This window comes from Hippoglossus stenolepis, chromosome 15 (assembly GCF_022539355.2).
Source record: "Hippoglossus stenolepis isolate QCI-W04-F060 chromosome 15, HSTE1.2, whole genome shotgun sequence".
NCBI classification, from domain to species: Eukaryota; Metazoa; Chordata; class Actinopteri; order Pleuronectiformes; family Pleuronectidae; genus Hippoglossus; species Hippoglossus stenolepis.
In genome coordinates this window covers 24,166,787-24,179,286 of record NC_061497.1, presented here as the reverse complement: position 1 = coordinate 24,179,286, position 12,500 = coordinate 24,166,787, and the positions used below count along the sequence as shown (strand labels likewise).

The window sequence follows — 12,500 nt, the reverse complement described above, 5'->3', positions numbered from 1 at the left end:
ACGAATCGGAGCAGTACCACGGGAAATCATGGGGGGGCAGTGTAACCAATCGTTCAAGCTGACGATGGTGAAACGTTTTGAGGAGAAACTTGAGCTATGTCCAAATTAAAGTGTGGACAAACCCAGTGGGATTGTCCCACAGTGTGTACACTGTGTATGTCGCCGATTTTTCAAAACATCAGTTCACAATCCAGTGACGTCACCGTGGGTTACCACTTAGATAGCTCCCTAAAGTAGAGATAAACATCCTGATCGCCCCCTGGTGGCTGGATGCAGTATAGATCAAAAACCTCACGCCAATCTAAAATATGAACGTATACTTTAAAATGAGTTTTACAAGGTTGGTTTCTGTCAATTCAGGTTCTTATGAAGTTATGACCCAGAAACCTGACGGTTTAACTCCTGACGGCGTTCGTGTTTAACCAGCGTTTGGAAACTGTTTGCTGTGAGTGGATCTGGCCTCAGGTGATTGACAGTAGTTGTGATTAACTGTAAACATCACGTCAGCTGTAGTTTGAATGTAGAGACAATACTCAGGACTCTGACTGTACAACGTCTTGATGCTTTGCAGGAGCGTGTGGAGCCGAGTGAGCTCTGCCGGCTCCGGCCCTGTTTGAATCAAGTTCTTTTACACTTGGACGCGCTGCGGTGACAGACATTGGTCCCACTGGATTATGTCAGAGCTCTGCTGTGAGTCTCTGAGCAGATTATGAATCACGGGGAAAATAAGTGGGATATGTGTGGGAGAACAGCTGTTGGGAGCTGGAGAGGTGATGAGTGTGTGTGTGTGTGTGTGTGTGTGTGTGTGTGTGTGTGTGTGTGTGTGTGTGTGTGTGTGTGTGTGTGTGTGTGTGTGTGTGTGTCCATATGTCAGTGCAGATGAGCAGTGTGTCGGTGCCTGGGGAGCTGAGTTTTCTGTGTTGGTTTGTACATTAAATCCAATCGAACGGACAGAACTCCTCAACACACGTTTGCACTCGACGCCTCACGTTTGCTCCACAGGTGAGATGAGGTCACATCATTACGACCACAGCTTCGCCCCGACGTCTATTTGTTCTGCTCAGTGACTGGAAATAAAGATGGACTCATGTTTTCACTCTTTTTAAACTGACATCTGCTTCAGCAGAGTTTCACAGACTATGTTTGTCTAGTGCACATCTTTGTAGGGTTTCAGTTATTCATCATTAATCTGTATTTATATTTGGCTTCAATGCCTCAGTAGTAATGCCTTATTATTCTTATATGTCCAAGATGGCAGCGCCCATATCCCCGATCATTGCTATCCCTGTGGGGGGGGGGGGCGGCTTCGAACCACGGCCACTAATCACGCACTACAGTCCACGCCATCACGTGCAGCGCTGTCAGTATCACTACGCACAGACTGATCTGTTCAGGTCAAAAACAAAAACTCTTGTTTCGCTTCAGATTGTATAAATCTCTCATCTTTGCAACATCGAAGACATCATGCTTGGATTCTGTACAATTACTTTTTGGGGTTTTGAATTTCCTGTAAACTTTGGTAACAATTTGAACGTCTAGGTCCTGAAAAAGCCCAAAAGGGAAATACAAATCCTTGGAAATACAACAGGGCCTCCCACCGGAGGTGCTCGGGCCCTAATAATTAATAAAAAAGACAAAAAGGAAAAGGAAAGTCCAAGGGAAACGGAAAAGGTTTATGAGTCTAAAGAGAGAGTCTTCAATTTGTCAAAGTATTGTATGATTGGACCCCAAGTGGATTTGAATGTCTCAGGATGACCCCGCGGCGAGAATTCAATTTTCTCCAATTTTAAGAAGAACACCAAATCCCTCAGCCACATAGAACAATTTGGGGGATGATGTGACTTCCAATCCATTAAGATTCTCCTTCGTGCCAGAAGGGTTGAGAAAGCAATTATGTTTTTGTGTTTATTTATTAAAGTTTTGTCTCCGTCGCCCTGAACACCAGAGAAGCACATCCAGGCGTTGGGTAGAATCTCACATGTATCTATTAAAATACTGAAATATTGATTCATATAGAAGGGTGAATTTAAATCAGAGGGTAGAGAGAGAGAGAGAGAGAGAGAGAGCAGAGAGAGACAGAGATCTGAGAGAGAGAGAAAGAAGAGAGAAGAGAGAGAGAGAGAGAGAGGTAGAGGCAGTATTGTGTTATTCTGAGAGAGAGAGAGTGAGTGTGAGTGTGTGACTGAGAGAGAGAGAGTGAGTGACTGAGAGAGAGAGAGAGAGAGAGAGAGAGAGTGGGAGAAAGTGAGAGAGAGAGAGAGTAGTGAGAGAGAGAGAGAGAGTGAGTGAGTGACTGAGAGAGAGAGAGAGAGAGAGAGAGAGAGAGAGAGAGAGAGAGAGAGAGAGAGAGAGAGAGAGAGAGAGAGTAAGAAGAGAGAGTGAGGAGAGAGAGAGAGAGAGAGAGAAAGAGAGAGAGAGAAGAGGAAGAGAGAAGAGAGAGAGAGAAGAGAGAGAGAGAGAGTGAGAGAGAGAGAGAGGTGAGAGAGACTGAGAGAGAGAGAGAGAGAGAGAGAGAAGAGAGAGAGAGAGAGAGAGAGAGTGAGAGAGAGAGAGAGAGAGAGAGTGAGAAGAGAGAGAGAGAGAGAGAGAGAGAGAGAGAGAAGAGGACTGAGGAAGACAGAAAGAACGAACTCCTTCAAGCTTCTTAATAAACTGTGAGGAAACACAAGATCCATCACAGAGAAACAAACTACATTACAGGAGGAAAACACCGACGGCATCTCGGAATATTATCTCCCATCTGCAGTGTGAACTCTGACTCAGACAGAATCGTCCCTGCAGAAGAAACACTACTATACTGTCAGAATACTAAGGTAGTAAGTAATAAGCTAAAACTCAAAGTACATGTCAGTATTTATAGTATTTATATTTTAAGTCTTTTTGTGGAAGCTTTTAAAGACTTAAAACACAGGAACACAAAAGGTTGGAACAGCTGGTTTAATGAAGCAAGCACTGAATTTAATTACTTATATAAATACATATTGATGATATTTTTTATGTTAAACCTGTACTGAAAGTATTTAAAGTGTGATTCTTCAATAACATCATCTTATGTACTCAAGACGACCTCGTGCTCGCAGATCATGAGAAAGCTTAAGAGTTCATGGTGTTTAAATATTTGTCTTATCTGGATTTGTGTGGTTTGATTTCACCTCTGAAATGATCCAGGTCATTTAAAGCACTTTTCACTAAATGACACGTTAGATTTCCATCCAGCTGTGGAGAACATCTGTCCTTCACTGAGACAAAGGAGTTCACATCAGCGGCCTCTGGTGCAGACCTGGACTCTAGCGCCATCTAGTGGCGTCTATCAGTTACTCTCATGACAATAAGAAAACCGCTCACATCAGTTTCTCACATTCAGATTTTCTCTGTCTCCTTGAAAATGCATTTGAAGATGAAAAGTGTTGTTTTGTTCAGTTCTACATTTTGATGAAAACGAGTGAATGATCCACACGACGCCCTGAACTCAGCTTCTGCTTCTGATGCTTTTAGACATTTCAGAGATGATCCATCGATGCAGCTCATGTTAGCTTCACAGATCAGTTTGCTCATTGTTTGTTAAATGTACTGGTTGATTGTGAGAATATTGAACATCTAGAATTGCCATCAAAACTTCCCGGAGATCAAGGTGACATCTTAAAATGTGTTAACAAGCTCTGCACACAAACACAGTGACCGTTTATTGTAGAAGAGTTTGAGGACGACTCACTAAAGACTAATGAATAGTTCTGAAGTATCAACACAGGAACGTTAGAGGTCATTAGTGTAGAGTGTGTAGTTCACGCTCTTACCTACTAGATGTAGTCAATGTTCACAACCTATCAGACGAATGAGAAGAGAGAAACTGACTCACAACAAGAGCATCAACCACGAGGGAACAAACCCAGAACAACAAGAATCAAGCAAGTACTATTTTCTTCAAGAAGCCAAACTACAAAGTGCGACATGTAAGTGCTGCTAAACAGTGTTTTTTAGTTTAGTTTAGTTTATCACAGGTAGAGACTGAGGAGACGAGTCGTTAGTCTGATGTTTAGACTTTAATCTGAATAACGGAACATTCAGCCGGGATGAGTCCATGTGACTGAGCTTTCATCATTAAAGTCATTTGAAAGAAAATACTCAGCCAATTACTGGAAAGAGTTATTGGTTGTAGCCATTGATATTATATTCATATTCATATAGTAAACCATACCCGCCCATATACTTATGTCTATATGTCTATTTCAATATGTCTTTATACATAACGCACAAATACAGTAAACATCTGTAAGATTAAGACTGAAAAACATGTTCATATCTATAATTTAAATTAATATTTATACATCAATACAGGGAGAGAATCATAGAAACATTATATAAAGATAATTTAACCACATTTATTAAAACGTTTGAGGCAAAAGGGTAAAACCTGTTTCCGCCCGGTCTCGAACCGGGGACCTTTCGCGTGTTAGGCGAACGTGATAACCACTACACTACGGAAACTGCGTGATGCTGAGGGACTCGGAAGTGGCTTAAATCTCCACACAGGCCCCGAGGCTGCAGTTACACATCGTGACTCGTCAACATGTTGTGCTCAGTACAACACGAGACGTGACGTCACGCGCACAGTCAGGACCACTGACACCTGAATCATCCCAATAAAAAATAACCGTGACTAACCCTCTGAACTGGAACTAGTTCATGTGAAGTGCGAACTGGCTCAACACTGCAAACAGCTACTGGAAACCAGTCAGCATTGAAAGGCGGAAGTAGAAGGACTGGGTCATCACACTCCTGTGACCAATCCTGCATGAGACTGAGGTTAGGCCCGCCTTTCTCATTAGCATACGGACACAGAAATACAGAAATAAATAAATGTGGAAATGTATTTAAGACATTTATTTATAAATGTCTCTATTTATTTCCTTATTTATTTATGTATTTGGTTACACATGTATGTATTTATTTATGCTTCAGTCCTGTATCGGCCTCCGTAGGGACTTGGCAGCTGCAGGAGGGGAAAAGATAAGACGTGTTTCCACCCGGTCTCGAACCGGGGACCTTTCGCGTGTTAGGCGAACGTGATAACCACTACACTATGGAAACTGGTCGGCAAGTGGGCGGGGACATGGCATTGTCCTCATATCCAATCAGATTCATTCATTCATGTATTCATATTCGTTGTGCTGGTTTTGTTCTCGGGACCTGATCAGCACATGACGTCACTGAGTGCTGGTTTATCAGACTCGTCACATGTTCAGTTCAACACGTGACGCTCAGTGTTAAAATCTATGTTTTTCTTTGTGTGTGTGTCTGTGAAGATGGCAATGAAACTGAAACTAAACAAATGCAGTATGTTAGACAGGGGGGGGCAGGGGCAGTTTGGGCTGAATATGTGGGAGAATGTGTGGCCTTCACATAGTGACTGATAGTAGCCGTTGCTGGCTGGTTTTAATCTTGAAGTTGATTGTTGGTGTGTGTGTGCGTCACATCGCAGTTCAGTCTCGCACCTGTCTGATAAGGCCTGTTGTGGAGACTGTACATCTGTGGCAGACAATACACTGTACTTTAACTTGTTCTCATACCTAACTTACTATATTACAGCCTAAACTCCATTAGCTTTATTCAAACATCACACATACATGAATGCACTGTTTTCAGAAGAAACTGTGACCTACCCTTAGAAAGAATTCCAGCAGCTGCCACTAGGGTCTGAAGGACAGATAGGAAAGGCTCAAGCCATACTGAAGACTCACAAGCTGTCAGCCGATTCAAGGCTTGTTTTAAAACACCAAACCAAACACTGTCAGAATGTGAAGATTTGCCCAGCTACTATCTAAGGAGGGACGAGACGGGGAGCAGCTCCTCATCATTGGCGGATTCCACTAGCCACGTGACTCCCCCTCGTTATTGACCAATGAAGTTCTACCTATTATTATAAATATTGCACCTGTCGTCCGTTCGGGGCGACTCTTGACTTCCCGTGCTACTAGAAAGCCGAGGCTGTTTATCGAGTGCCCATAGCTATGCTGTACCTTTTCATTGCTTCTGAATAAATACTTGTTGAACCAAACCGAGACCGGCTCTTCTCATATCTCGGGATAAAAGAACACGACATCAGTCAGGACTGATGATCCATCGATTCAGAACCGAACACGTGACCGGACACAGTAACTTCCCAGGTGTGGGATGAATGACGAACATCTGTCTCTATTACATTAAAGTACATTATAATTTACTATATTACATTGTGCGGTGATAGTGAACAGTTACTCAGTTCTAGTTACGTCATCACAAAGCGCCTTCATGTTGTTTACTTTACATAAATTTATCTGAATTGAAAAAAGTATAAAGTTGTTTCCGCCCGGTTTCGAACCGGGGACCTTTCGCGTGTGAGGCGAACGTGATAACCACTACACTACGGAAACTGTGAGGAGCTGAGGGAACAGAAGTGAGATACAATGTTCAGCCTGTTGTGTTACGGTGTGTTACTTCACACAATGAGTGTTGACAACATGTGGAACTGATGCTGTGATGTCCTCATCTCACCGGATCAGGGAGTGGTTCACATCGTGATCATGGATCATGGATCTGACCTCTGACCTTTAACCAGGACAGAGCTTTGGACCCCATGACGCCCACAAGACCTGAAGGTCAGTGTTTGGCAACACACACACACACACACACACACACACACACACACACACACACACACACACACCCACACACACACAGTTGTTATAGGGATATTAAAATGTTTTCCTGAGGTGTGTGGTCACGCTGGAGGAAGTCATGATCGTTATTCCCCCTTTTGAGAATCACCTCATAGGGAAATTCTTACTTTCACATCTACAGTTTCCTGCTTCAGATGTTGGATAATACAAGTATACTTGTATTATCCGACATCTACTTTCATTATACTTTCATATACTTTCATTTTTATTCATGGAGAAATACTTTACTGCTTAAAATGAATCATAGAGTGAAAACTGATCGTAGGTGGAGAAAAACAAAGCGACTGAGACCAATCGTCAATGTGTCAGGTCACAAACTACTTCGTCTAAAAATACACATAAAGAGGAAGTAACTTGCACTCAGAGTATATAAGCCTGTCGTCTGCAGCTTCTCACTTGGACGACGACATCCTTGGTCTCATCATGGAGAAGATCTACGTCAGACATGTGGAGCTGCTGGGCTTCGAGAAACGAGACTTCCCCACGGTGCACTACGTAAGTTTAAAACGTTTCTCTGCCAACTCTACTTTCATCGGTCGATAATGATTTGTGTCACATTTGGGAAAGTTGTGGTGAAATGACAAACACTTGATGAACAGTAAAACATGTGTTATTAACATTATATTGCTATATTGGATCTTTATTATATTGCCCAGGTCTAATCTGAGCTATTTAATATGACCAACAGTTTGTTTCAGTTGACCTTGGATCTTGTTGTTCCTGTGCAGGTTTACCTGCTGATGATGAAGTGGAGCGACCTCTCTGAGAAGCTGATCTACAGGACGTATCCTGAGATCCACACCCTACACGTGTGTTCCTGCGCACCACAGAATAAAAACTCTGATTATTCATAATCCTACAAATGTTCTAATCCAGAGGCCTGAAATGAAACTAACATAAAAAGCTATTTGAGTCTGTACTGATGTTGTTTTGTTTATGTGTTTCACAGAAATCCCTGAAGGAGATGTTTCCCATCGAGGCTGGTCAAATAGAGAAGAAGGACAGGATCATTCCTTCACTACCATGTAAACACACAAGATTCCTCTCCTTCTTTAAGTGGTGATGTCACATTCTCACATCTTCTACTTTGTGGGTTTGTATGTTGCCTCTGTGCTGACTGAAGCTGTCTTCAGACCTGAGCTCCAAATCCAGAGACTCGTCTCCAGAGCTTCTCCAGAGTTTGTGTTTCACAGCTGAACAACACAGCAGCAGGTTTTCTGCACAGACTCGTTCACAGCATCAGATCCTCCTCGTGGTTCAGGTGAGAGGGGGGGCAGCCGGGTGCAGCAGACAGAGACAGGAAGTGACGTGTGACCTCTGCTGCAGAGGTCATGTGATCATGTTGACATCACCTGACACCTTCAGCTCTGATCAACACAAAGTCTCTTCACATCTTCGTCTGCGTCTTCTAACTAACCTCTCACGACGCATCGAGGCGATGCAGCCTGAAGAGCTGTGATTGGTCCGCTTGCTGATTCACATGAGGCGTTTCAGTCCCTCTGGTCCAGTCATGTTCTTTCAGGAAGCACCTGTGGTTGTTGACGACTTCTCTTTTCTCAGTTTGTTGAAACACATGAACAAACGGAAATCACTGAGTCGAAATGACCTGAAGCTACAAGAGAAGAGAAGAGGTGCGGCTGTGAAACGCTTTTTTCAACATTTTTTGATTGAACATTTTCAAAGACAGGTGTCTGAGTGTTTAAGACACTTTCTGTTCCCGTTCAGGTTTTCATGAAAACAGAACTCAGACTTTCCACATTTCCACCTTCTGAAATCTGAATTACAAAACATATATTGCAAAGTGTAGCAGAAGAAGAAGCTGCGCTGATGCAACAGTGAACAACCTGCGCAGGTTTGGAAATGTCCTGAAAGTCACATGAGCAGAGTGAGAGGAAAGAGGTTGTTAAGTCAAAGTGAGAAGAAGTTGGTCTTCAGCAATTCATTTTAATTTGGTTGCTTTGTTGTCATATGTTTATTTCTTCTATTGTTGATAAATCAAATGATGCTCTTCAATGGTCCTGTTTGTCTTTTACGTGATGTTTTCATGAATCGTTCTCTCGGCTCTGACTCCACTTGAAACCTGCGTCTAAGTCACATGATATTTTTCTCCCCTGGTCTCTGTTGACCATGTGATGTTTGTGTGTTTGTGTCATCAGCGCCGCGGTGGGTGGACTCTCAGAAGTCGACAGAAACCAGACAGAGCACCTTGTCCGACTACTGCCAGTCGCTCATCAACCTGCCGCCTCACATCTCCCGCTGCACACTCCTCAGCCACTTCTACCAGGTTCGACCAGAGGACGAGAACCCACCAGCCCCCAACACGTCAGTAACACACACACACACACACACACACACACACACACACACACACACACACACACCTAGCCCTAACCCTAAACCTGTCTCTAACTCTAAAACCAAGTCTTAACCCGCAAACAGCCCATTGAATTTGTGAGGACCAGACAAAATGTCCTCACAATGATGGTATGAACGAATATTGGCCTCATAACTATAGATAGACATGTGCACACACACGATGGAGTGATGCGTGTGAAAAATGATCTTTCATTCGTCCGCAGACAGAAGAGAAACGAGACGTTTGTGGTTTCTAGAGAGTTGGCTCGAGGAAAAGCTTCAGGTAAGAGACGTTCTTTACACAAACACCTCAATCGCCCCTGGTGGCTGACTGCAGTATAGATCATAACCCCCTTCCTCCATGCTAGCATTTTGAATTTGTCCAGATGATTTTACCTGTAAATGCTGAAGTTAGAAGAGAGGATCTTTCTTTGCCTCAGAGATCTCCGGCCCCATCATACTCGACACCTACAGGGTGGTCGCAGACTGCCCCAAGACGTCCAAATACGAGATCGAGCTGCGAACCGGCGACTTGGTGGAAATCGTGGACAAAAACCAGAACGGTGAGAAAAGATTGTCTCCAGACTTTCTTCACGTCATAATCATCTCATTTTAGACTCAAGCTGAAATCACAAAGTTGATCCAAATAGGTTTGATTGTAAGTGTCCTCTGGGTTAGGACGAGGAAACGTGTGAAGTTGTGTGTTGACCTTCACCTCGGAGACGGGTCTGCTTCCTGAGTCTCTGTGGTTCTGCTCTTCAGGTTGGTGGTTCTGTCAGTGCGACGCTAAACGGGGTTGGGCTCCTGCGTCGTACCTGGAGCCTCTGGACCAGCCGGACGAGGCCGAGGATGTTGAACCAGACTACGAAGGCAAGTTGCTGTTCTCATACCTACACAACCTGGTTTTCTTTATGTAACAGCGTTGTGTTTCCCTGCAGGAGAGCTGTTCATCGCCACCCAAGCCTACAAGGCCGAGCAGGAGGACGAGATTTCTCTGGAGCTTGGTGAAACCATCACGGTCATTCACAAGCTGCTGGACGGCTGGTGGGTCGTCAGGTGGGATTCATGTTTTTTTCTCAAACAAAATATAATGAATGAAATTATAAATTTTAAATCAATTCAAGATTTTGTATTCGTTACTTTAACATATTATTATGATGTTGAAACTTAACACTTTGTAACAAACAGCTTTTCTTATTTAATATAACATTAAATGTTTCATTCCTCTCACTCAGAGGCGAAGACGCCTTCAGACTCACCTGGTAGATGACTTTCATTTATATTCTTTCAGTCCCTGATGATAAAACCAATCAAAAGTATTTTCTGTTGTGAATATTCTCATACGAAGTCTAGTGACGACTCTCCAACAAATAAAAACACATAAATACTTATTACGCACTAGAGCGAGTATTGATTCAGCTCAAATAAAGCCCTGGACAGTCAGTGGTCTTCAGTCCTGCAAGCCCGGCCCACAAGGTTCCTGTTCGACCTTTAAAAACATTCTCCAGAACTTAATTTAGACCCATGTTCCTGTGGTGGAAACGCAGCTTGTGTGTTGGACCAGGAGCTCGACTCTTAATTCTCTACCATCTTCCACATATTCTGAATGTTTTTAACTCCACTTAATGTTTCACACAGATTTTGACTCAATGATGCTGTTTTGTACAGAAAAGGAGAAGAGACGGGACATTTTCCCTCCATGTATCTGCAGAAGGCGGGAAAACGGGAGCAACAAGAGGCGGGACGGACAAACCCTCAAAGACAGAAACTTCCACCTCGCAGGTGAGAGGACGTTACAGAATGTGTCTGTAGATCTTCTTCACCTTAAATGTTTTCAAACATTACAGCAGAAAATATGATTTACGGGTTTAAATTACATCTTTAAAATTGTATTTATTCTTAAAATAAATCAGATAAAGTTTCTTCCAGTTTTCAAGGACTAAATACTGAGAAGTATTTTTTTAAAGGACGTTTTTTTGTGACTTGTTCATTTCCTGTAACCAGGCCGATAACCACGGATGTGCAGGTTTGCTGCTCTGTCGCTCCTCTGGTGTTTTGTTGTGAAACTTCAGACTGAAAGGAAGTGACACGTCTCACTCTTTCTCTCTGTTTCACAACAGTTTTTGATTTCATTGAATTCTCTGGATTCAAACATCACAGTTTTCATTCTAACATCATTAATAAGATGTTTGAATAAAATGTGACTTTTATCAGACAGAGCTTCAGTCTGTTTGCCGACGTCTGTTGATGATCATGATCATGATAAACGTATGTTTCTGTGGATTTTCTACCACACAGGTTTTTATTAATCGTTTTCCATTAAATAAAATTCTGTGAAGTTTCCCCGTATATTCTCCCACATGCACGGACGTTGTGATACACAGCGTCACCACTAGATGTAATCTCTAACTCAAGAGTCGGAGCCTGGAGGATGTTCAGAGGATTTGACTATAGACTGAATATAAAGATGGACAAAGCCTCCATGTTACAGACGGCTCATCCATCGACCTCTAGGTAGTGTGAGACTCCGCCCAAGTCCCAGCTAATACAAAGAGAGGCAAGGGGCTGGAGTGTGGGTGGAGCTCAGGTGACGTCTTGTAGAAAACTAGCAGCCAGCCACCAGGCGGCGAGCCAACTGTGACCACCCATCTGTCACTCAAAGTAACCACACCCTTAATGCATAATTTGAAGTGAGTTGTCAAGAGGGAAATTAGCCATTGAGACCAAAATCGTTTTTAGAACCAGGATGTAAACAATGTAAAGTTGTACATGTTATGGTCTATAAGGATTGACTCACTTTTGGAGCCAGACACTTTCACAGTGGCTTCATTTCTCGGAGCTGTCACAGAACAGTTCTGAGGTCCAAGCCCGCCCCGTTGACTCACCACTACTTGTTTCCATCACAGATCCAGCATCACAAACGCCAAGAGCATTCACAACAAGTCTCGCAAGAAGCTCAGCCAGGACGCCTACCGCAGGAACAGCCGCCGATACCTGCAGCAGAAGGGTGGTCGCCTCACCGAGCCCCACAGGAACTCCAAGAGCGATGCCAAGTCTCCCCTGAAGGAGAAGAAGAACCAGGGTAATGAACAACTCGTCGTTCTCTCATATTCAATTTGTTACTGGTGTTAAAACATAATTCAGAATGTGACATTATCTGTTTGTGATTTTACCTTTGGCACAAACATCCACTCATAAAGCATGACTCTGAACACTAGTGCTTGTACACCCTGATTGTTTCCTGATTTCTAACGCACAGACAACATCCCCGAGCTGTCCGGCTCCGGCTCGGAGAGCGAGGTGAAGAGGGAGGCTCCAGTCGTTCCTCCCCGCCCGAGTCCGGAGCTCATCCTGGAGCGCTGCACCGACAACACCCGGAACAGAGTCAGCATCAAGTCACACTCCGACTCCAGCAGCTAACATGGAGGT

At 43.4% G+C, this 12,500-nt stretch overlaps 1 protein-coding gene and 3 non-coding genes across 4 annotated transcripts in view; 1 reads left to right on the top strand and 3 right to left on the bottom strand.

The window, feature by feature from the left end:
* Positions 1-4,412: 4,412 nt before the first annotated feature.
* Positions 4,413-4,485, bottom strand: trnav-aac. The gene has a single exon. It is a non-coding gene; the product is annotated as a tRNA-Val (tRNA).
* A 530-nt stretch (positions 4,486-5,015) lies between these two features.
* trnav-aac lies at positions 5,016-5,088 on the bottom strand. Its single transcript has one exon. It is a non-coding gene; the product is annotated as a tRNA-Val (tRNA).
* A 1,249-nt stretch (positions 5,089-6,337) lies between these two features.
* Positions 6,338-6,410, bottom strand: trnav-cac. Its single transcript has one exon. It is a non-coding gene; the product is annotated as a tRNA-Val (tRNA).
* Positions 6,411-7,104: 694 nt separating this feature from the next.
* The window catches only part of ncf1 (neutrophil cytosolic factor 1), a 5,837-nt gene continuing 441 nt past the window's right edge, over positions 7,105-12,500 (top strand). Inside the window, exons 1-11 of the mRNA XM_035179580.2 lie at positions 7,105-7,211; positions 7,445-7,525; positions 7,666-7,741; positions 8,873-9,038; positions 9,296-9,354; positions 9,512-9,634; positions 9,834-9,941; positions 10,010-10,127; positions 10,740-10,853; positions 11,978-12,153; positions 12,331-12,500. The exon at positions 12,331-12,500 is cut by the window's right edge and continues 441 nt beyond it. Coding sequence (XP_035035471.1) covers positions 7,140-7,211; positions 7,445-7,525; positions 7,666-7,741; positions 8,873-9,038; positions 9,296-9,354; positions 9,512-9,634; positions 9,834-9,941; positions 10,010-10,127; positions 10,740-10,853; positions 11,978-12,153; positions 12,331-12,491 — 1,254 coding nt within the window. The 5' untranslated portion in view covers positions 7,105-7,139 and the 3' untranslated portion in view covers positions 12,492-12,500. The remainder of the gene's footprint in view (positions 7,212-7,444; positions 7,526-7,665; positions 7,742-8,872; positions 9,039-9,295; positions 9,355-9,511; positions 9,635-9,833; positions 9,942-10,009; positions 10,128-10,739; positions 10,854-11,977; positions 12,154-12,330) is intronic.